This window comes from Trachinotus anak, unplaced genomic scaffold, assembly GCF_046630095.1.
Source record: "Trachinotus anak isolate AG129_WGS33_773 ecotype Australia unplaced genomic scaffold, CSIRO_AGI_Tana_v1 ptg000024l, whole genome shotgun sequence".
In the NCBI taxonomy this organism is placed as follows: domain Eukaryota; kingdom Metazoa; phylum Chordata; class Actinopteri; order Carangiformes; family Carangidae; genus Trachinotus; species Trachinotus anak.
The window spans coordinates 7,908,075-7,931,915 of NW_027273875.1; the positions used below are offsets into that span (position 1 = coordinate 7,908,075).

The following is a 23,841-nucleotide window of genomic DNA, read 5'->3' on the forward strand; positions in this document are numbered from 1 at the left end:
AGACTGAAAAGCGCCTACTCACTAGCAACAGATATGTTATCCCCTGTTCCTCCAGGTGATTGGTACATGCCCAGGTCCACAAAGGTGGTGAAGGAGGATTTGCCAGATGCTTTAACCAAACCTCTGGACTGATACTGCTGGAGCAGAGAGAGTGAATGAGTTGTACAGTGTTGTTTAAATCGACATTATGTCTGAGATGTTAACACCTGATATTTTATGTCAAGATTTGTATTTTTGATGACAGTCCTCTCACATACTGAACAGTCAAGAAATGTAATGTGTTATGAGTGGACTTCATGGCTGGAATGACGGGAGCTGGGGGATACATAAAAATAAACCAGGAATTTAGGACTGATATACTTAGCATTAGTAAAACTTACGTCATAAACAGAGTCTTTCCCAGGGGAAGAGTGAGTGGCTGAATCAGTGGGGGAGTGGGAGGGCTGCACCACATCTGGCAAGTTAGTGTATCCATTATGGCTCCGCTTCTCTGGGGTCTTTTAGGTAGGGAAAAAAAAAAAAAAAAAACACACAAGCACAAACACACATCTCCCTGTAATAAATTACATCAATAAGCAACTCGGATCTAGGCCAATCTGCTGCAGTGATTACCAGGATATGACCTGTTTTGATTGCACACCACAGTAACCACAAAAAGTGAAGTAACAGCTGTGACCAAATTTGCATTAAAGTCAAGGGCTTGTTCTTTACACTGGGAGAGTCAGCTAGATGTTGTGTCTTTTATGTCACTGATGTGCCACTGTTAATTACATGCAGCTGTAAAAAAACAGAAAGTTTCTCTCCCCATAGTTAACTGACTACTTCAGGCTTTACCAAATGTCAGTGGATGCGTCACAGCCTCATATCTTTTAGCAAAAACTGATCATACGAGATTGAGACTGTTTTCCTGCCTCATTAAGGACAAAAGGGAAACAAAAGATAGAGTGCTTTTTGTGAGAAAGTGCTTTTTCCAGATTCTAAACTGGCTGATGCTCTATGAAAAGATCCATCCACACAGCTTATAAATATTCAGGTTTTTTAAACAAAATATGGAAACCATTAGAAAATGAAGACAGATTACGTATGGGCCATTTACTGTACTTTTTTATACTAGTTATATGTAGAAAAAAATACTAAAAATATTTACACCCTCTATTGGTCTCATTCAGAACTACATCTTCTACACAGTGGTAAATGTGAAATGTGACCTTCTAATGATGATTTTAATTGTCCTAGTTAGTAATATAAATATAATATATAAATATAGGACTGCCACTCTTCTAATGTGATGCTATCAGTGCGACTGATTTGAAGACTTCCTTCAAAAAGAGGAAGTATACTTATTGTATGTGGGAAAATAATCGAAATTCCTCTTCTGTGTTTTATGTCATGCATAATGTTTGACGTGTTATTTATAATGTCAAACATATTAATAACTCCATATCTCTCCCTGATATTCAGCAATGTAACTATAGCTTGGCACAAATTTTTGATGCTGACTGCATATTAAAATACACACATGCATAAACACAAAAAGTATTGCACTTCAATGAAAGTGACTCATCGTGAGCCACCTGCAAGATGTATGCCGTCTGTCACTGAATCATATTGTCGTCTCTCCAAAAATCTCACATATTCACGCCAACCTAAGACAGGGTGACTTTAGGCAATATACAAAATACAAAAAACAATACTCACTTGCAACATTATTGACATGTAACCACTTACACAGCATCAGTAACTATGTATAAGAAGCTTGCAAAAGTTCTCATGATCAACTCTAGGCTGATCATTGCTAGCCAGCAGCACTAATTATCCTAGAAACAGAGTAGACTATTGATAGCAAACTTGACACTGCATTGAAAATTGTTGAACAATATCCCGGAGCCATTGCCCTTGTCTTGCTGCTTTGAAATATTTTTTGTCATCTAACACATTGAATTGTCCATCAAGTCACAACACATTGTAAGCATCGTTACATATATAGATGACTCACCCTCTGCACCAGCATAGTCTGATCTCCATAGCCTCCAGCTTGCTCTCCATCTCCCCCCTCGCCTTCGTCTTCATGAACCACCATGGTGTTGACTGAATCAGTGTCTGCATCCCTGTGACTGAAATCAAGAGGCCCAGATTAACAACGGAAACGAGTGAAAAGAGAGTAACGCCATATTACAGGAAGTAGTGAATTCTTTATTTAAAAGTAAAGCTGACAAATAAAAATGACTCTTTGCTTCCTGAGCTGCCAGTATTTGTAGGTGACAGTATTACCGATCTGTGGGGCTTTCTTCTTCCTCTGCGCCCTCGCCACTCTCACTCTCCTCACTACTCTCGCTGCTCTCAGAAGATGAAGAGTAATCATTAGCCTTGACTGGTGGTCTTGGCTGCTCCTCAGCACGCTCCTTGGCAAAGAGGCCATGGTCCTGCACACATATGCATCACTGTTTACTGTGCGAATACATTCACAAAATGTTTCAGTAATAATTTCAGCTATTTAAGAAAGTAGCAAATAATACAGTAATATACGCAATACTAATATTAAGACAATCCAGACACAGCTGAAAGTGAGGGGTCATCAGGAGGATGGGCTCAGAAACAGTCCCAATATAAGTCCAGACTCAAAACTACCAACACTCAATTCAGAGCCTGTAACCTGATGATATTTTGGGATGATTTTGAGCCATGGCATTATGCCCACATGAGAAAAAAAAACATAAACACATTAAAAAGGCCTACATGTAAAAACTGGAATTCCATTCAAAGACAAAACATAATTTAACCAATAAATGAAGACACTATAGAGCATGCATTTCATTCTGGATGAACATGTATCGCAGCCAATGAATGCTGATACGAACTCATGCATGAACATTGAGCATAGCACAACACACAACGACTGTCATACTAACCTCCCCTATAGCTCTCTTGTAACTCTGTACATTTGCGGTAAAGCCAACAAACAGGGATTTGAAAAGAGGAGAAACATGAAGGGAAACAGCAATAGCGTGAAGTACATTATGTGTAAAGGAAAGGTTATTTGAGAAGTTACTCTATGCACAGTCTGAGACAGAACTGAGCATATGTACAGTGAGTAAGCGTTTTTTTTAATATATAATTGCTTATATGTGAGCAGAATTATTATTATTGGGTGCATTTCGTGCACCCCTTATAAGGAGGGGATACTGGAGAAACAGCCAATATAATGTCTGTTTGACAGAATACTTACAGCAGGGCGCCCAGGGCGGGAGGAAGTGCGAGACTCCCCTGGCTTATGACGACTATCGTGGGAGAGAATAGGTGAATCCATTTTGGAGGAGCCTGAAAATAACAATGTTGTATGGTGTGGTTATATTTCTGAAACCAGGCTTACTGCAAAGACAGTCTGCAGAGAAATGGCACTGAGGAGGCAGGGACTCACTGAGGATGCGATGCCTCTCTAGAGAGCCAGTCTGGGGCAGATTGGATATGATGCTCATACTGTCTCCTCTCTCCCAGCGATCATTGCGGCTGAGATCTGGATTGCTACCACGAGGACACAAATCACTTATCACTCAAGTCATCATTCAAACCTACCACTATTTAGTGGGCACCAATCAAACTGATCAAAGCATTTACCTGGCTCTTACTGGATGCCTTATGCCAGATGTCAGGTTAGTGTTGAGAGCTGTGGCAATAGATGCTGTCCTCTGGGGAATCTGAGGACCGCCACATTATTATTAGACATTTACTTACTATTTTAGAAAGTGACCAAAGATGCTATTGTTTTAATCCCTAATACCACTCTTACTAAATAACGGTAATTTCCTAGAAGATTGCCTGTTGTTAGATAGACGAGGGTGCACTTACAATTTTATTGCATTGACCATCTTTGAGGGAATTCACATATATTTAATGGTCAACTGGTCAAGAGTTTTCCCTAGATCTAACCATGTGAGCGCTAAGTGGGATTTTAACCACCACCACTAAATGCAGGTCAAAGAAGTGGACAGAAAAACAGCTATTACGTGAGGTAAACACAGTTTCTAGTTCCTAAAAAGAAGTGATTTACATGCTAGTTTACTAACTGTAATCCAGCTAACGTGATATTTATGTGTAGACATGGGAGTCTTGTTAAAAATGGCGCAAATTGAGGTTACGTTTACGGGCTGCATACCTTCTGCTGAGTCAAAACCAGCCTCTGGATCTTACCTTGGGTGGGAGTTCCACATCTGGAAGGCGGATCCAGGGGCCACGATCCTCTCTGATTTGGTGTGCCTGTGGTGCAGGGGTTTCAGAAGTTGGGTCTGAGTTTTGACGCACAAGCTCTCTAGAATGAATAGGGCGGGGGGTGGGGGTGAGGGAGGGGTCCTGGGTGGGGAAGGCGGACATGGTCTTAGTGGGCTGGTCACAGAGGGACTGGGAGCGAGGGACAGGGGCAGCATAAGGCTTCAGGGGAACCAAGTGAGCCATCTGGAACTGCAGAGGACAGGAGCAGCGGCAGCAGCACACCACGAGGGAGGAGCAGCCGAGCAGAAGGAAGAGTGTACAAAACAGGCGGAGAAGGAGGCCGAAGCGGAGAAAAATGCAAGGTTTTGTTTGTAGTCCAAGGTGATTTTTTTAACATATAGGAACCAAGTGATGGGTGGAGAAGGAAGAGAGGAAAAAGACGAAAAACAAGGTATAAAAAACGCAGAAGAGACAATAAATGGTAAAGCAGCAAAGAATTAAGGAGCAGAAAGGCATAAGCAGATCTATCTTCCATTGTTTTTCCAGGTTTTAATCAACTGAATTTTAAACACTTGCAAACACCCACCTTGCCCTGTCCTCCTTGGGGTTCAACGGGCCTCTGCATCGGCGGGGTCTGAGCAGACTGGACCACTCCTGACTGGCTGATGGAGTCAGAGCGGGACTGGATGGCAGTGTCAGAGACAGTGGTGCAGATTTTGGGTGAGCCCTGTCTGTTGAGTTTACTTCTCTCCTCCACCTGAAATATGGACAACAGTGAAATGATTCACTCTGCGGGCCAGTGTTCAGCAGTTTGACCGTGGTGTGTAATGCTGCAATTACTACCTCACGAGCCCAAGTAGGTTTGTTGTTGGGCTCCAGGTTTTTGTTGTAGTGATAGAGCTGGGGCTTCTTTTCTTGCTGCTGTTGTTGCAGAGAAACCAGGTAGGCATGCTCCTGCTGCAGTTGCCTCTGTAGCCTCTCTGACTGACGCTGTTCCTCCAGCTGCTTGCGCTTATACTCCTGACCAAAGAAACACACTGCAGTCAAGATGTTGCTTGCCTCAGACTGGACACAACAGACAGGTCAGGCAGGTCATAACTGAACCAACGCATCTGCAAACAGCAAGTGTATATTCACTTGAAACTACAGACAGATGTTTGCATATTTAGCTGACCACCACTTTTTCCCTGTGCTGAGACAGCAAATGTTTGGGGCAGAAATTATCATCTCTTAAGTTTGTGCTGCTATTTTTAGTACAGCAGTAAATTACCAACCCACATCAAAAGAATATTGATCGTGTCTGTAACTAAACCTATTTGTGCAGTTTCAGACTGTGTAAAAGTGAGTCAGTTGACTTATTGGTTTTTCACTTTGAGTAGTAGGCACTGGTCTCCAAGCCTTTTGATGGCCACTGTGTTCTTAAGGACACAAGAAATAGAAGAAAAATGAGAGGAGTTTCAACCATGAGTCACTAAAACGTAGACTCCAATTCTCTTTGTTTCTTACAACAGCCGGCATTAGTTTTCCATTCTCAAGCAGTAAAGGCTACTGAACGGTCTGAATGTCCCTCATAAAGTTATATTTGATAAATTTAAACAATCTTTAGTGCATGGAATCAAAATAATTTTCCCATCAAGTTAAATACTTGTCATTTGATCTTTCTTAATTAGTTCTTCTTGAATTGCTGCTTAAATTTCAAATCACCATGGGCCACTAAGCACTACATATACAAGTCAGTGAGAAAACCCCGTTTCATACCCAGTGAGGATGTCTCACCCAGGTGCTTTCTTGTGTGGGAGGGGACTTTAGAGTAGCCCTAGGACCCAATGGAGCAAACGTGTGAATATAAATTTAGACCAATATATTTTATTAAGCAATGAATTGTGTCTGACTTCACGGTTCCTGTAGCTACTCATCAAAGCCGTGCAGCAGTTCCTCTTTATTCGTGCATTTTGTTCGATTTCTTTAGAATTTTTTTGAAGTGGTTTACTTCTATGTCATTCACATTTCCTTTTTCTGCTACTATCTTCATTACGTCTCTACAGGAATGCTCTTACTATCAAACAGCTGCAGGCAGAGTTAAGTTGCATTTAATTTGAATATTTAATTAATATTGAAATTAATTTGAATATTAAAAAATATATAATATATAATAATTCAATACATGCTTCATTTAAGTTGCAGCAATACATTAAAAACTTTCAAATGTAATTGGATCAAATTCTGAGGGGATCTCTGACCATCAGAGATGCTTTACTGCTGTTCTTTTTGCAATTACTGTGCTGTGTGCTGGGCCAGTGTACTGTATGTTGCATGACCTGCAGTCGAAATATTATTTCACCAAATTTGCCTCACAGCACTGTTCCTGCACTGAACCCCCAGAACTGCTCCAGGGGCACTGGCCTGTGTTCTGGTTCCTATGAAGGCATGTATATACACAGGAATGATGTGTGTGTGTAACTTAGGAGAGATATGTGAAAAATCTCAAATGCCTCATGCATACAGTAGTGAGGATTGGATTCTTTCTCCCTCCAAAAAAAAAAAAAAAAAAAAAAGGAACAAAGAGCTCAATCCAAATGACAGCAACTCCTACGCTCCACAGGAGACAGCTCAAATAAAGATGTCAGGAGTGTGGTAATTCTTCCCTTCAATGTAAGCAAGATACACTCGCACTGATACACCAAAGCTGTCCAAAAATGCCCCAAAAATCTAGGTCAGTGCATTTTCAAGACATGCAATACTGTGGGAGCTGCATTCATACATATAGTACAGCTGTTAAAATCTGACTGTAAAAATAGTCATCTCAGCTGCCTTGTAGTCCACCTGAAAGAATCCAAAGGTAACACAAGCAGAGATGTAACAATGCAGTGTTTGTTTTGATGAAAAAAGAACGAGCCACATTGTTGGGGGGCAGATTTAGCATATTTCAGTGGTGCTCAATATATCTCCTTTATTTATGAGGTATTACAACCGAGAGGAGGACATGGGAGCTTTTGCAGACAAAACAAGAACTGATTAAGAAGATGAGGACTAGTTACCATAAGCAATGCCTGCTCCTGAAGCAACTGCTGCTGAAGGATTTCTAACTGCCGCTGCTCTTCTTCTAACTTATGTCTGATAAACTCCTGGGGACAGGTAAGAGAACAGGAATGACAGGCATTAAGGTGGAAAAAGAGAAATGAAAGTACACGGGGGAGGGGTAGAAGATAGAGACACATAACAGTTACGTAATGTCATTCCAGCAAACAACAGAAACCATGTGTTGTACTGATAAAAATAAACATATCTAGCACTGAGTTTTAGTGACAAAACATAGACCATCCCTGTTTAACAGTTCTAGACACAAAATAAAAGTTAGCATTAAAAATAATAGATCACTCTCATAACTACATAGAGACTGTGATCAATTACTGGATGAAGAATAATAACAATATTTACCAGAATATTACCATACTAACTATACTGTGTTGTACTAACATAAAATCAGTAATTGGCACTACAAGGTGATGGTGCTTTGATGCCAGACTCTTGTGTTACTGAGGGTAGACTGGAAACAGAGCATAAGAGACGCAGAGAGCTCACCCACAGAAAACTCATCTCTGAATAAATACACTAATTTAGACCCTTGCTGCTATGGCAACCTACTCATGGAATTTCACCACCAGAGCAACTTGCACAGTGTTGCTGATGGACACACCCACACTTCAGCCTGATTGGCTGATTGCAGCCCCATGTCTCCTGTGGTTGGTTACCTGCTCCCTCTCAGCCAACCTTCTATCTTCCTCCCGTCTCATATCGTCAAGTCTCCGGTGGGGACCTTTTTCTTGCTGCCTCACCATCTCTCGCTCTTTTCTCTGTTGCTGGGAGAGAAGGATGACAGGAAAAAGAGAAATGAGCATAGTGGCTATGTTTTCACATGGGAATCTATAATGGCTAGCCTGCTTATATGAAAACCCTCCCTTGTTTTTTGTACAAAGAGCTGGAAAAAAGAAATGAAAGGAGCGGGAGTGCAGGGCACAGAATAGCAGCCATGAGTCATTCTCACTCACACACACACACACACACACCTATTGCACCCTAATCATCTTCTGAGTGTGCTGCTTTAGACTCAAACTGACCAGTTATTCAACTGTGGCAGTCTTTACCTGCCTTTTAAAGAGGTACTGAAACAAGATTTGTTCTTTGTGGTGAAATGAGAACATCTCACTTGGTAGTGACACAAAACACTTGCTTGTCCACTCAGTTGTTGTTGGCACTTCACTGTTGAACAGAAGAGCAAAATAAGATAGAGGAGGAGGTGGAGGTAGATTAGAGGAGTGCTACCTTACTGCAGCAGATTACCTCACAAATACTACACAGTACTGTTTGGCAATATGAGTCTAATTAGATGTGCCTCATTCAAATCCTACATAACTCCTGAAACATTTCACAGCTGCTTTGTCAGCAGCCCACCAGTGAGCTGGGTAATGTACTGTATGTCTTTCAAAATATTCAGCAACATGCATAATTTTTACATAAATAATGTCTAAAAGCAGGTTTTAAAGTGTTTCACAACCCCAGCAATTAAATCACAGCATGAACACAAAATCTTCATTTAATTTTGATTGTCCTGCTGCATCAGTTTTGTTTACAAGTCCTATGACAAATTACAGTCTAACACAAAAATCACAGAGTGGTATTGTTTTGAAGTTTCCTATATTTGATTAATGCATGTGGTAACATGATACATAAAATGAACATGATCATCTAACTGCACCAGCCATCAATAAACTAATTGCTAGTAACAGTTATAACCTACAGTCTGAAAAGCAGAGCTTTCCACAAGGCTTTTTTTCCCCCTCACAACTCGTCACTATGATGACATTTTGTTAACTTAGTCTAAGTTAAAGCTTCAACACAGAGAAGATGACATGTTTCACATGTCACATTCAGGGGATGTGAAATATTTACAGGTGTATATTAAGACTTTATGTCAGCTGCTGCAAAAATTTATCAATATTTGTACCATGCAAGCATTTTAATCAACATAGGGAATTTGTATTATTCCATACAATACTGTGCAAATCCTGTTAACAGCTTTATATGTACATTGTGCAAACCAACGTGTAACCTTTTGGGCAGAAACTTTGTTGGTGAAGGGAATAAAATATAATATAAATTGATAAGATGATTATAGTTCACCAGTGATTCAGATCTGGGGTGGCCAACAAGTAATCAATATCATTTGTTTCTGTCTAATTTGTATCTATCTATATTTCTTCAACTATAAAAAATAGTAATCACATACTGTAGTTACTAATGTTGTACAAAATGTTGCAGTGTTTTCTGGCCTCATTACAGGCAGATTAGTGGCTTAATGAAGAGAAAGCCTGAATCTTGAGCCACTAACACAACTCACTAATCTCCATATTCCCTAAGGGTGAAGCTACTTTTTCACAGTTTCATTGCACTTTACAAACTTAATACTCCCAAAACATCTCCTTCAAGGCTACAAAAACATCTCAGTCTTGGCACATGTTTACAGAATTAATAATTCATTTTCATAAGGAACAGAGCAGTCTTTCACTTTTAATAATCTCCCTCTGTTCCCTACTGAGCAACGTGTTGAAAAGATACTGTTGCCACTGAAGGGTACCTGAGCTTTTGTTCAAAACTTGCAATTAGTTATTTAGTCATGGAGGCATAGGCCTCTTTTCCAAACTGCAAAATCTAAGATATTCAAACATTGTTACGCTTGCATGTTCCTTTGTTTCATTACTTTTGCTCATAGTTTATACATTTAGCATATTACATAACAAAAGTTTAGTAGGGCCCACAATAGAAAGCCTTGTGACCAAAGTAAACAATGGCAAACAGAAATACTGATGTGATGATTGGAGCCTTGATAATGGGCAGATAAAAAGGCAACAGCAAGTAGTTAAGTGCCTTAAGGATAAGAGTGTACACATTACAATTGCTTTGATTTGAATTAGAAATGTACTGTCATGTTGCATAGTATTAGTATCACAAGCCTCTGGTAAAATGGTCAACGATGGAAATAAGTACAGGACACTATTTGGTTCCATCCCTGAAAATGTTTGTTTTTTATAAATGTATTAGAATGGACCACAACAAAAAGAAAGACCATGAGTGAAAGCCATGAGTTAGTTGTGAAGTGAATGTGAAGTAAATGTAATATCTGACATCATTGTGACTGTGTTTTCATTCTCTGGGAGGTGAGGATTACGTATGGGTGGCATTTTATTTTGAAGTTCAATTTCTGATACTCCACTCAACTATGTTCATACATCAGACTTATTTTTTGTAAATTGAGTAAATCAGTATTGCTATATTCACATGGAACTTTCTAATTCTTTTTCTAGTGATAAACTTTCCATCACCAGCAATCATTTTATGCAGCAATTTATTTTACAGTTACCAGATCTCAAATCTCAGTATTGGGTGCAATATTATAATAAACTCGGACAATACTGGGATCTAAAGTGTTGACAGAAAGAAGTTACGATAAAGGCAAGAAAAATATCTTAGGTATTTTTAAAGAAATAGTTTGATTTTTGGGAAACACATTTGAGTGTGAGTTCGATTAAAAGACTGATACCAGTCTCATGTCTGTGTGTTAAGTATGATGCAGGAGCCAGGAAGAAATTAGATCATCTTAGTATGAAGACTAGAAGCAGGGGGAAACAGTTACCTTGGCTATCTCTAAAGTTAAACAATACACCTACCAGCACCTACAAAGCAAACTGATTTGCATGTTGCATCTCCTAATCTGTACAAAACCAAGTTTAAAAATGATTAATTGTAGTTTTTGTACTGTAATCATTTCTCTCTAGAATGCCAAGACATAGTTATGGCAGAAACTTTAGAGGTGTTGGCATGTTTTGTAACTTTGGAGAGAGCCAGGCCTTCTGTTCTCATGTTAAGCTATGCTAATCACCTCCTGGCTCTAGCTTTATATTTACAATACAGATATGAGAGTGGTATCATTCTAATTCTCAGGAAGAAAATGAATAAGCGCATTTCTCATTAAGTCAAACTATTCTTTTAAAAAAGAATAAATTCCCTGGTTGACTATTACCTCTTCAAGTCTGCGGCGCTGTTCCTTCTGCTCTTCAATGCGTTTCTGTCGGTCATGCAACAGTTGCCTCTTGTGTTCCTCAGGGTCCCGGCGCTGAGCAGCCAGTTGGGCCTGCTGCCTCTTGTGAGCCTCCGAGCGCTCTTTGTTCTCTTGCTGCAGACGCTGGAAGTCCCGCCGCAGGGTGGACTCACCAGGCACGTTGAGGATTGAACTGATGACCACAAGTAAAGATATGATGGAAAGGATTTTGGGGATCATCGTTTGCACAGAGAGCACTAATCAAAGATTCAGACTACTTAACCAGAGATGATAAACTGCAATTACCTTGACTCTCTGTCATCTCCGCGATTTTCATCCTCCTCATCACTACCACTGTATTCATACTCTGTCTCTTCTATAAGGGAAATTAGAACAAAGAAAAGTCAGAACAAATACATGAATTAACACTGTGAGATACTAACCCACAATATACTTTAGTAGGTCAGACCATGCAGCCTGTGTTACACCCATTTTTCCTCAGATTTGCCTACCTTTCTCTCCCCTCTTCTTGCGTGTACGATCAATGTGGTCCTTCAGCTGAATTCGGACCTGGCGCTCAGTAGGTTGGTCCCTGATGAAGGAGTGCTTCAGCAGCTGTTCTGTGGACGGTCGGCTGGGATAGGTCTTCACAAGACAGCCCTCTATAAAGTCAATGAACTTCTTGGACCTGGGAGGGAGGGGGAGGTTAGAGGATGACAAACTGGTGAGGGAAAGTGGGAAGGAGGGAAACACAACAACAGCAGCTGGGCTGTTGTTGCCCAGAATCCTGATCCAACAATAATCAGAAATATTCAAGTAATAAAAGATCTGTCTTTAGCCTAGAATGTCCATGCTGGAAACAAAAACAACATTTGACAATGTCCTTAAAGAAACGTTTTAACTGATAGAGGAGCTAATAGCTGTAATTAATCAGTCAACAGAATAAACAGTAAATTAACAATCTGAGAAACTACAATACTTTACCACCAGCTGTTATTTCTTATCACTAAATTTCTCTGAAACTGCAGATAAAATGTGAGCACAACATAATATTCAAAGATGGCAACCTAGAGTAGATGAGTCCATTGTACTCAAGTGTTCATGTTATTGTGTCCATCCATTGCTTATGATTTTATATTTGCATAATTGTTCGTTTTGAGTCACACAATATTGACTGACAGCTTCTTCATGATTAGAATGATAAATGTTAAAACTTTCTTACTCTACTATTTCATTAATGAGTAGTAGGGAAAGTAACAGGAAAAAAAACAGGGTAGGAGAAAGAACATAACAAATTAGTTTAAAAGCAACCAACTTCTTGTCTTGCTGACAATCATATTTGTCTCAATACTGAGACAAAGCACATGAACCCTCATACTTTACAAACTTAGTGAGGGACAGTTATCCTCAATGTCTTTCTCAGTCCAGAGACAAATGCACCCAAAGTAACATGAGGCACAGCAACATCTGCTTTGAGAAATCACAAATTTTCCTGTAATTTTCCATCACTTCCTGTACAGTCAGCATTCTTTCCATTGAGTGCTGTTCTCATTAAGTGTTTTTTTACATGTACCTGATTATTTATTTTCTGCGGTAGTCAAGTAGGCAGAGTAAGTTCGTTATTAACATGCATGTAAATATGCTCCCTTGCTATGTCTGGATCCCACTTTGGTATATCACATTCATTTGGTGCCTTTACCAACTAATTATCGCAGAACCTGAGATATCTACATGCAAGAGGATCATTCATAAATGGTTGACTGAGATTTACACTATTCTGAGTGAGGCAATATTTTGCCATTTTATCTGATGCTCTACATAGAAATGTTTTCAAGAAATTTGATAGAGAGGAACACTGGAACAGACTGTATGTACTACATAATCTACTGCACAGTGAGAATTATACATTCTTCCATTTTTTTAAATGTTTTGGGCAACTTTCTTTTCAATTTGCCTCTGGGAACATGTTTAAGATTTGAAGCTTTTACAGATTTAACGTGTCAAGATAACCTGTTATGTGACTGGGGTAAATAAGACAGTATATAAAACTTGCAATTTAAATAAGACACAGCAGCGTGGTTGATAACTCACCATTTTTTGGATTTAAGTTTCGGAGGGGGATTCCTGGGAATCAGGAAGAGGGCTCTCATTGGGTGCATGTCACACAAGGCTACAGAAATAAAGGAGATGATGAGAGTGGTTGGGTATTATTAAATCCTCCAACCCATGCTGAGCGCAACAGTACAAAGAAGGAAAAGGGAACATCGGAATAAATTTTATGTTAGGCAGACATCATATATTCCCACACATTGTAGTTTGTAAATAATACTAGGTACCATTACACATATTCTTTGTATCCTCAAACATGGTTACAGCTGCTGTTATCCAATCTTTCCTGCTGCCTCAGGCTTTGTTACATTGAATGTAAGAGCAAGGGCTGTGAGTCATTGTGTTCCCAGCGTAGGTAGGTAGATAAACCTGACTGGTTAGCTTTAGAGTTTCACAGTAAATAGGCTTTTGTAACACAGTTTTTGGACATATGCAACGTGACTGGAACAGCCAAAGCCACATTAAAACAGAGGAATCACAGTTATACTGAAAATGTACAGATATATGCTATATATAACATGCATGGTTAACACTGCACAAGTGATATTGTTTAAGCAAAATTAGTATTTATTCAGTAAGCATTCAAATTAATTCTCATTTAAATGAATGGATCACCCACTGACAGGATACTGGAAAATGTGTCAACATCCTGTCAGTGGAAATGATGAAGTACACAGGGTTACACACTGCCGTCCCATTTCGTGTTTTATTATTAAATACCTGGGGTCTGCTTGTTCTTTTTGTTTAGGTTTTTAGCTGATAAATTGTACAGACAGTCCTAAAGCTCAGTATTTAAATTACTAGCTTTTATTCACTGACAGCTCTTTGTTTAGTTCGTTTGTGCACCTCAGGTGAACAAAAAAGGTACAAACAGTGTCTGCTAACACAGCAAGCAAACAGGATGCTCAAAACTGCGTGAAGAGATTAACATGTTTGTGCTTAAGAAAATAATGTACCCCAAAATAAAAAGGTTACTGTTCTTCAACACATTACAGTCATAAGCCTGGTCATCTTTGAATGGTAACTCTTCAAATTTTTGAGTTCACAAACATGGTAGAAAGACATGTTTTGGTTTTTCTTTTGCCTCAGGGGCATAAAAAGAGACTATAATGCCTGTACTACCTTTTTGTGGAAAACACTCAGGAGTAATAGCAACAAGTCTAAACCAATTCTGTGCCACAGCTGTTGCAGTGATATGGGGATCATAAAATCCCTTGCATAGATAGAATCAGGAGACTTAGAGCTTTCAAACAATTTATCATTTGTCAAGGTTGTGTGAAGATTGCGTCCAGTAGCCTACAAACCAAAACACGCGTGAAGTAGAGCTGAAGGCCAAAGCATCACATTGGTGGAAAAAAAGTATTTTAAAAGGTTCATAGTTTTAAAAAAAAAAGCTAAAAGTAAGAATTTAATGCAACCACAAATGACAGGTGGCCATCAGTAGGAAATATGCTACCTCATATTTTCAAGTCTAACACAACAACAACAAAAACAACTGTGTGGTGCTTCCCTTTGACCTAATTCTGCCATTTTGAAAATGGTGAAACAAAACATTTCCAACATTTCCTCAAAATACAAACTGATAAATATATATGTACAGACAATTACAAAAGCAAATTGAAAAGCACAATTAAAATACCATCTAATGCATCTCAGTGAAACAGTGACACACATCACATAAATATTTTGTTGCAACGGCAACTAATGATACTGACTAATCAACCAAAAATAATCAATGTGTCAATGTAATCAATGTTTGTGACAAATACCCATCTTAAGGTATCTACGTTCAATGAAGTGACAGTGATATTGCCTCTTTTGTTAAACAAACAGTTTAGCATAACATAAAGTCGTACATTTATAATGCTTTTAAATACAGAAATTAACGGATTAATCACCTCTATTACCTCTTTAGGTAATAGAGGTGATTTGCTTCATTTGTCCAACTAATCTATAACTGAAAATTGCTTCAGCACTACCAACAAAAAAGCTAATCTGAAAATAAGGAATATTGCAACTTTATTAGTGGAAAACATACCTCAGTATTGAGACTGATGGAGTAAGAACACTGCATAATTTATAATGGTACATCACAGCTTGATAGTTCCCCTGTATGCTTTATGTCATCCACAACAGCAACATGGTCTGTAGGAGCTCTGTAGTTTTCATTTCTGATGTGAAAAAAGGCTTTCAGAACATTTAAGAATTTGTAAGTGCCAGCAGTCTAATTGTATTTCAAATAAGAAATCTAGACTGCAGTTCAACTTTAACCTTAGAGATCCGATCCAGACATGTTTTGAAACATAAAAAACACTCAACTTGGAGTAATGATTTGTGTCTGATATGTTTTTACAATATTAAAAACTTCAATTACCTTGTTAAGAATTCTTAAAATTACATCTGCTCCCTCGCAACAATGGAGAGCTCATAAAAAAGTCCTCCACATATTACGAGTGTTTCTAATACTACTTTAATGGTCACTGCAGTACTAAGTAAGTAAGGAGCGTCATTTAATTCTTGCTGTAGGCAGCGTTATGACGGTTGCATTATAAGCACCTCCAACTGGTCAAATATAACAGTACACACTAGGCACAATGAGTTGCCCATGTAGAGCCACTGTTTACCATGAAATTTCTTTAACATCGCTGTGATTTATTTTACATTTTAGCTGCTACTCTTAAGTGAGACTTTCTTTCTTCTTAGTCAGGTTTGATACCGAATCTCTAAGCAGACACATCTTCCCGCTAAGCAGACGAGAGAGATCCATGCAATCAGCCTCCACAGGCCAACTGCCAGCTCACGACTACACTATCTTGATTACAGTGAGTCAGCTGTCCATCTGAAGACACAGACAACAAGGCCACATATGCAAGACAGACTCATTCATGAGGTCTTTTCGTATGGGCTTTGATATGATGAGAAATGATCTGTTGCTGAGTACATAGAAATGCATGATTCTGCCGAGAACAGGTAAAATAGGTGTGCAATTGAGTGTGTACACTTACGAGGCGCTCCCTCTGCCATCTCAATAGCTGTAATCCCCAAGGACCAGATATCACTCTGCAACATACACATGGGACCAGGTCAAACTCTATCTTCTCTCACCACATAGTATACGTACACGTACACGTACGTATACACACACACACACACACACACACACACACACACACACACACACACAAACACACACGCATATATAGTGCTGCTGTTACCCTGTAGTCATAGGTGGAGTCAGGGTTCTCATCACAGGCAATGACCTCAGGTGCCATCCAGTAAGGTGTACCAATGAAAGTGTTCCTACGCCCGACAGTCCTGTCCAACTGAGCACTCACCCCAAAATCAACTGAATGAGGGCAAAGGAATCAGGGGAGAAGAGAAACTAAGACAATGAAGGATTTAATATACTTACTGTACTTCTGTAAATATAAAAACGATCAAGTGTTCAACATACCAAGTTTGACCTCTGCATTTTCTGTTAGCAGCACATTCTGGCCCTTGATGTCTCTGTGGATGACTTTATGGGCGTGGAGGTGAGAAAGGCCCTGGGCACAGGCAAAGAAGTCATAACTGGTCAGTAAGGCGTGACCTCTGCCACAGACTTATTTTGACTGGTGCAACTGCAATTTCTCACCCTTAGGATCTCTCTGCAGATGTATGCAATCCAATCCTCCTTTAGAGAGCTGCCCTTAGTGTTTTTAACAAGGTCGGTCACTGATCCCGCCCCACAAAACTCCATCACCAGCTATACGCAGAGAAGCACAGATTTAGCCAGCACAATGAAAGAGGCACACTGCTAAAGAATCATCAGGCCAGTTACAAGGTGAGACAGACCCAGAGTTGGTCATCATGTCCTGGTGGACTCTTCTTAACAAAGGCACCGTAGTATGTGGCTATGTTGCGGTGGTGGCTGTATTTTTTCAGCATGTTGATTTCTGCTTTGATCTCCTCTTCCTCCTCCTCCGTAACATCCATCACCTTAATGGCAGCCAGCTGGCCCGTCTTCACGTGACGGCCCTGATTCAAGAGCAAGTTGGATCATCATAACAGTGGTCAGTCAAGTTTCTGAAACTCTTTGAATTTTGCCCATTAACTGTGGCCAATTTGCTTTTTCACATCATTTTGCTGTTCTTATTTTACATTCTCTTCCACTGGAGTCCCTTATCTGTCTTTCATAACCACTTTAAAGTTTTCAGAGTGACAGCTGAAAAATCTACTGACATGGCAGTAAGCTAAATCTGAATCTGAGAAAAAAAATGCACAGAACATTTAACAAAGAACAGGCACTGGAGTGGTCTTTTATATCTGCACTTCAGCCTGCTCCACTTTACATTCAACACACAAGTGACTCAACTTATGTGTTGAATGCTTCAACACATTATTCAGATGTGAAATAGGCATCATGTCTCACCTTGTACACTTGCCCATATGTCCCATTGCCAACAACCTCGACCAGCTCAAAGATTCCTGCTGGATCCTATGGGAGACACGGGCAGACTTATTAAGTCACACAACAAGCAGAAAGCAGGGTCAGATTGTAATTGCCACAATCTGGCTTCAGTTATGTCGGCACAATGGTTAAATATAAACAATTTGAAATACAGAACACAGTTAAGGCTCTGCTGAGGACACACATTAAGAGCATTTAGATCATTTTAATTTCACGTAACAAAAAAACCTTGAAAATCTTTGTTTTAGTAGATGCTGTACTTATAAATCAGAAACATGTCAGTTACATTTACAGTTATTTACACAAGCTGTGTTGCACAGGAAAATAATTAAGTGAGCATAGCTACAAACTTCATTCACACAACAAAAAAAACAAAAAAAAACACACACACAGGCCTCTATAGAACAGAAATCCTATCTAAATCACGTGAAAAAGCAACCCAGATGGTTTCTACTGTGTACACTAAAGCCAATTTAAATCCAATGTTACAATTCCATATTTCCATACAAATCATGTGAGCTCAATCTTCCCTGCCTCCCACTCACCGCCCACCAACAAGACTTTACATGGAGGAAAAAAGACAAACAGATATACTAAATATTGATACTAGATTGAAAGATGGATTCTGACAAAATGGACATGACTTGTGGCCTTTTCCTGATTTGTTTATTTGAAGTTTCAATGCAGTGAACACACATTTCACCGACACTAATAATGAGTAGGTTGCTTTGACTTAATTATGCAACCCCCTCCCCCAAGAGGCAAGGGAAAATGACAAGCAGTTCCACTTTCATGCAATTTCAATATGGCTTTAAGAAGATGTGTGGGTGGTGGGACTGCTGCTTTGGGTTTAGAATGTACAGCATGACCTATCCTGCTTTCATCTGTTTCCAATGATGGGTTTTCTGCCTTCAACATGGAGGGGAAACATTCCTCTGAGACAGGGAGCATTCATGAGAAAAATAACATGTACAGTTAAGAAAGATTAGGCAGTATAATTGGGAAATGACCACATATTCAATGCATGATACTCGTTTGATGACATAAACATGTTAGCCTGGATTTGAAGCACGTTATGTACAAGGACACAAAAGAGGAGGAACTGTGACGTAAAAGTAGAAGGCAAGGGAATGATGGTATTGTATGGAAGAGAATAATGTAATGATAGAGTGGGCGGAAACGCGGAGGCGGTAGCTTCACCTACGTCCAGTGCAAAGAGTGGGATGAGAGGAATGAAGTGAAAGAAGGGGCAGGGTACAGTTATGTTCAAGGAGTAGCACCATCAGCACACGCCATCAGACAAATTGTCACCAATGATTGCAGAAAAAGGAAAGGAAGCAATAAAACTATGAGGAACCTACAGTCAGTCTGCTTGAATCATCAAAATAGCAGCTCTGATACTTCTTGTGGCTATCATGCTGTCATGTTAGTGTGTTAACTCAACATACTGGTGAGCCTCAGGGAACAATGCAATGAATTTTTACTGAATGTCAAGCTGTGCCCAGCCTCTCGTCAAAAGAACAACCTTATTTCAGACTCTGGTTATGGTCCATGGGGAAGTTGACCACACATTTCCTGCAGCGGCGTCAACTTAGCTGACAGGGGAAGTCTTTTTTTTAAAAAAAGCCTGTCTCTGGTTATACAGCTGCAACAACTGTCAAAATCACAACCCAAACTTGATTGATTGTTGTGACTCAAACTCACTTGCATTCTCCAAAAATCACTAGAGAACAGCTTTCTAGTTGACCTTCAATCTTTTTAAATGACTTCCTAAATACTTGCAGTATACTACATACTGTAGTACAATTCGAAGTCTTTGACTAATAATAAAGCTGGAAGGAATGCCTTTTTCAAATTCAACAAACTAATCTCTATACCATCTGAATTTCTCAGTAACCTCACATAATTTTCACATCACAGTTTGGGTTGAATGTTATATTACATGTTTTTAATTAATTCAGACTGCTACTTTTGGATTATATTGCAGTTATGGACCTGGTGTCACCTGATAAACACGTTTCAAATAGGCTACATTACATCCATCCGAAATTGCATTATCTAATGTCAGAGAATATCCACAAACATCTTTAAACGTCAAAGTTTTAACAGTTCATATGTCATATAACTGTTCTTGTTTAAGTCAATTTATCCAATGACAATGAATTTATATTCACAAAAGTACACAAAAAAAAAAAAAACAGAAAAGCTGATACGGAGGAAAAGGTAGTTGATATACATAATGTAACCTGTATCTGGTGTTTAAAATAAAGCTTTGTTAAGTTCAAACCAATCTTAGTCAGAGCTTTTCTTAATATTATAGTACTTTTTTTTTTTTTTTTTAATGCAAAACACAGCATGGACTGTTTTCACTGCCACAAAATAAAAATCACAAGACTAAACTTCTCATGAGATTAATTTCCAGAGGGCTGGTATTCCTTGCTATTCAGCATTCAGTACTGTCATCACACTCTCAAAGCTTCTGTTTAGTTAACAATAAAACAAGTGAAATTCAGCAGACATTTTTGTGGTATGACCTTTTGAAAATCTGAAAGTTTGACTTATTATGCCACCTGTAATCAACAGAGTTTCACAGGTGGCTTTAGTTTCATCCGGTGCTAGTGGCATTAGAATGAGGTATTTCTGTACAAATGACAAATTGCCTGTGTACAGTGGACTGTTGTTATGTAATGCTGAAGTCATTCTGTACTCTAGCAAATTTCTTGAAAAATACTTTGACAGAGCCCTGTGGATTTTTTTGTCCTCTGGTGGCACCATGGAGCTGATTTTCTATGAGTACATCCCTCTTTTGTCTCATGCAGACACAATGACACACATGCTTATTTACTGTTCTTATAGACATATTGTTAACCAACATACATTGATAGTGGGTGCAGTTTACATAAGTACATTATCAGGTGGGGCCTCATTTAAGTCAGGGAAAGAGGTAACACTGGAACAGTTGAGCTAGGATTTGGATAGACCTCTGATCTACCTCTGATCCCCTGTTAAGCCCCATAAACCTGTGAAAGCTACACCAAAGTGCTGGAGAGCTTCCTGATATTTTCAGAGGGCACAGAGATCCCCGTGAATTGGGTTACACTTTTAGATATTTTTGGAATACCTTGTATGCTCTGATATGTTTTAAATTTTCATCAACAACACATTTTCACATATTGCTTACTAAACTCATACTCTCAGTTCTTATAATATAGTTTAAAGGTGCCAGATGCATATTTTGAGTAAGCTTCTCATTGTAAATCTAGACAGAGATTAAACAGGCTACTGTGAGTGAAAATGATGGTTGTGTTTAGAACTTGTACCTTAGGTGGGCAAGATGAACTCTAATCTAACTTTTCAAAAAAGCAAGTGACTGAATGCATAAAATCCTGTCTGTTATTGTGATGGATCCATAAGTAAAAAGCAAGAATCAGAACTGTGGTCTTAATTCACTCTACCCTTGAAAGGAGGATTTTTCATCAACTGGGAATAGTGGAATAGTCACCGGCAGGTGTATTTTTTCCATTTGACTTCATTCCTGCTGGGTAAATCAGGTCTAATCTTGGAGGAGGGTGTTCAAAAAGCCAAGTAATTTTTTAGGACTGTGGCCTTCAGAATTCAAGAGGGTAGGGTCTGAGGATAAGCCATTCAACTGGTTGTGCCCCCTAAATAATGATTTTCACCAAAAGACATTGCAATCTCAGAGTTTATAATTGGTAGTTAAAAACATAAAAATGTGTCTCATCTTTAAATGAAATAACTATGTAGTAATCACAAGGTGTATCTGATGTTGTGTATTAGAGGAGACAGGAGTACCCATGATTCTCGTGTTTTGTTTTGTTTTGTTTTTTGTTTTTTGTTAACATACCAATCCTGAAAACTAGAGGGCTAGAGAAATTAGTTCTTTAACAGGTGGAGAAATCCTAAAATGTATTTGATTGGAATGTGTGATACTAATACAGAGCAGCTGTCTACAGCAATACCAGGCCAAAGGATGTTTATGTCACCTAAACTTTGTTGCGTGGGTGTTAAATGGTCGTGCCAGACGCAACCTGACACCTCAGTTCATATGACATAACATCTAATAAGTCAGTCTGCCATAATTTACATGAAAACAGTGCAGCACACTTATCTTGCAATAACAATACTCACCCTCAGGGCTGCGAGGTCTATGTCATCCAGGCTTCGTGTGGGGGCGTTTTCAGACATAGCTGGCGAAACTTATAACGACAGCTAACAAGTTAGCCGGTAATTTGACAAGAAGTACTTTGTGAAAATTTGGGTGGCCGCGTAAACAGGCTTGAGAGGGCTCGTCTTTCACGAGAAAATATTGCAAACGAGCTGTCTAATATGCCGAAACTGTTGCGGAACAACACGGTAGCTCTTCGATTAGCAAACACATCGCAGATAGAGCTGCCACAGACGCACCCAGCTGGCTAGCTCACGTCAACTCTGGCCGAGAGCTATGATGTTATCCGCAGTTGTTTTACAGAAATGCCGGTTGCAATGTCTGATCAAAGCACATTCAAGTTAAATGAGAGATTTTAAACAAACTGTTCACGACGTCGTTAGCCGGCCATCGGCACCGTTGTAACTACTGGCAGGTTTTCAATGCAGTGCACCTCCAGTGTTGTTGAACACCTTGCTGCGTTCATTTTGACGAGACGCCGCGTCTTTGCTGCTGTACAACATTCCAGCTAATATTGGATTTAATAAAATTATGCGTCTCACTGGGGGGGGGGGAACTACCAGATATGTCTAGTGTGCCACTGGAGCATTCCTTGCTTTGCTGGTAAACTATTAAAAAAAAAAAAAAAACAATTGCGGCTCAGCAGCGCAACGGTTGTTTTTAAGGAGAACGCAACGTCTCATGTGATGGCGTCCGGGTCCGTCCGCACCGTACCAGAACCGACTGTCAGGCTTTAAAATATGTCCTCCCGGAATATTACCATGGATTAAGTGCGGAAAAATTAAAATTACTGGCCTCGCTTGAAATACGATTCTTTGCGGCTGCAGTTGTCAAACTTGTTAACACGACTTAAATATCCCTCAGCTTCGGCCGGAGCGCTGTTCCGAACGCCGAGTCAGGTGCGTTCGATCGGTCGAACGTTAACTGGCGAGCTAACGTAGCTAAGCTAGCACACTAAACTGTCTTTTTCCAGAATAAACTTTCCTTCTTCATCCATTTTCCGTGTTGACAGTCGCGCCTAGCACTGCCAACCTTCCGGGGAGGAAAACATAGGCAAACAGGCAGACACTATGTTCTCGCCAGCCACCGCAATACTTGTCAACCGGGGCCCTCGGGTCTTTCAAGTTAAGCGTTGCTTTCGTTCTCCAGCGTCCAGATTTTATGAACTTGTAGCTTTAGTCCAACACTGCAAGATACGGTGCCGTTCAAAACTGCAGCTAACAGCCAAACTTGTTATATCGCCATGTTTTGCTTCCCAAGTCCTCCCTCCCACTCGCTGCCTTGATGTAGTCTTGCGGGGCTGTGCTGGCGATTGGCTGCACAACACACTCCTCAAGTGTTTTCTGTTCTTGGATGGCTACGGTGCTTCAACAGGGACAAATTACCTGAAAAATCACAGTGGACCTCAACCAACGTTACTGCATGAGACTGTGCTGGGTGGCACAGCTGAGGTCATCCACTGACGTACCTGTCCTCCACTGACCTTCTTGGTCACTGAGCACACCCCATAATTTAGATAAGCACAAGTGAAACACACGCTGCAATATAACATTTATAGTGTGCCTTTTTGTAAATAGCAACTTAAGTCACCTCATTTCACATTAGAGTTTTTTTTTTCCTGCTCTTGGTTTTGATCTGATGCGTCTGATGTGATGTTTTTATGACTGCTCTAGTTATTTCTCGATTAAGACAGGTCTACCTTAACTGCCTGAACAGATCATGATGTTTTTAAATGATGCGTGATTCACTTCCAAAGCTGTGCACCAAGAGTTCAAGACAACAGTCTGGTGCATC

At 39.7% G+C, this 23,841-nt stretch overlaps 1 protein-coding gene across 4 annotated transcripts in view; it reads right to left on the reverse strand.

Moving 5' to 3' along the window:
• The window catches only part of mink1 (misshapen-like kinase 1), a 33,194-nt gene extending 9,362 nt beyond the window's left edge, over positions 1 to 23,832 (reverse strand). Inside the window, exons 1-23 of one of the 4 annotated variants that reach the window (XM_071461549.1) lie at positions 22,011 to 23,757; positions 17,823 to 17,888; positions 17,246 to 17,428; positions 17,046 to 17,156; positions 16,866 to 16,956; positions 16,627 to 16,757; positions 16,417 to 16,471; positions 13,394 to 13,472; positions 11,815 to 11,990; positions 11,609 to 11,678; positions 11,285 to 11,495; positions 7,959 to 8,066; positions 7,245 to 7,331; positions 5,050 to 5,226; positions 4,793 to 4,963; positions 4,189 to 4,455; positions 3,616 to 3,695; positions 3,419 to 3,522; positions 3,227 to 3,318; positions 2,272 to 2,423; positions 1,997 to 2,114; positions 381 to 497; positions 23 to 137 (exon numbers count right to left, since the gene is read on the reverse strand). In XM_071461549.1, the coding sequence (XP_071317650.1) occupies positions 23 to 137; positions 381 to 497; positions 1,997 to 2,114; positions 2,272 to 2,423; positions 3,227 to 3,318; positions 3,419 to 3,522; positions 3,616 to 3,695; positions 4,189 to 4,455; positions 4,793 to 4,963; positions 5,050 to 5,226; positions 7,245 to 7,331; positions 7,959 to 8,066; positions 11,285 to 11,495; positions 11,609 to 11,678; positions 11,815 to 11,990; positions 13,394 to 13,472; positions 16,417 to 16,471; positions 16,627 to 16,757; positions 16,866 to 16,956; positions 17,046 to 17,156; positions 17,246 to 17,428; positions 17,823 to 17,888; positions 22,011 to 22,067 (2,818 nt within the window). In that variant the 5' untranslated portion in view covers positions 22,068 to 23,757. The other 3 variants (XM_071461552.1, XM_071461550.1, XM_071461551.1) reach the window with 3 other exon arrangements.
• Positions 23,833 to 23,841: the final 9 nt, after the last annotated feature.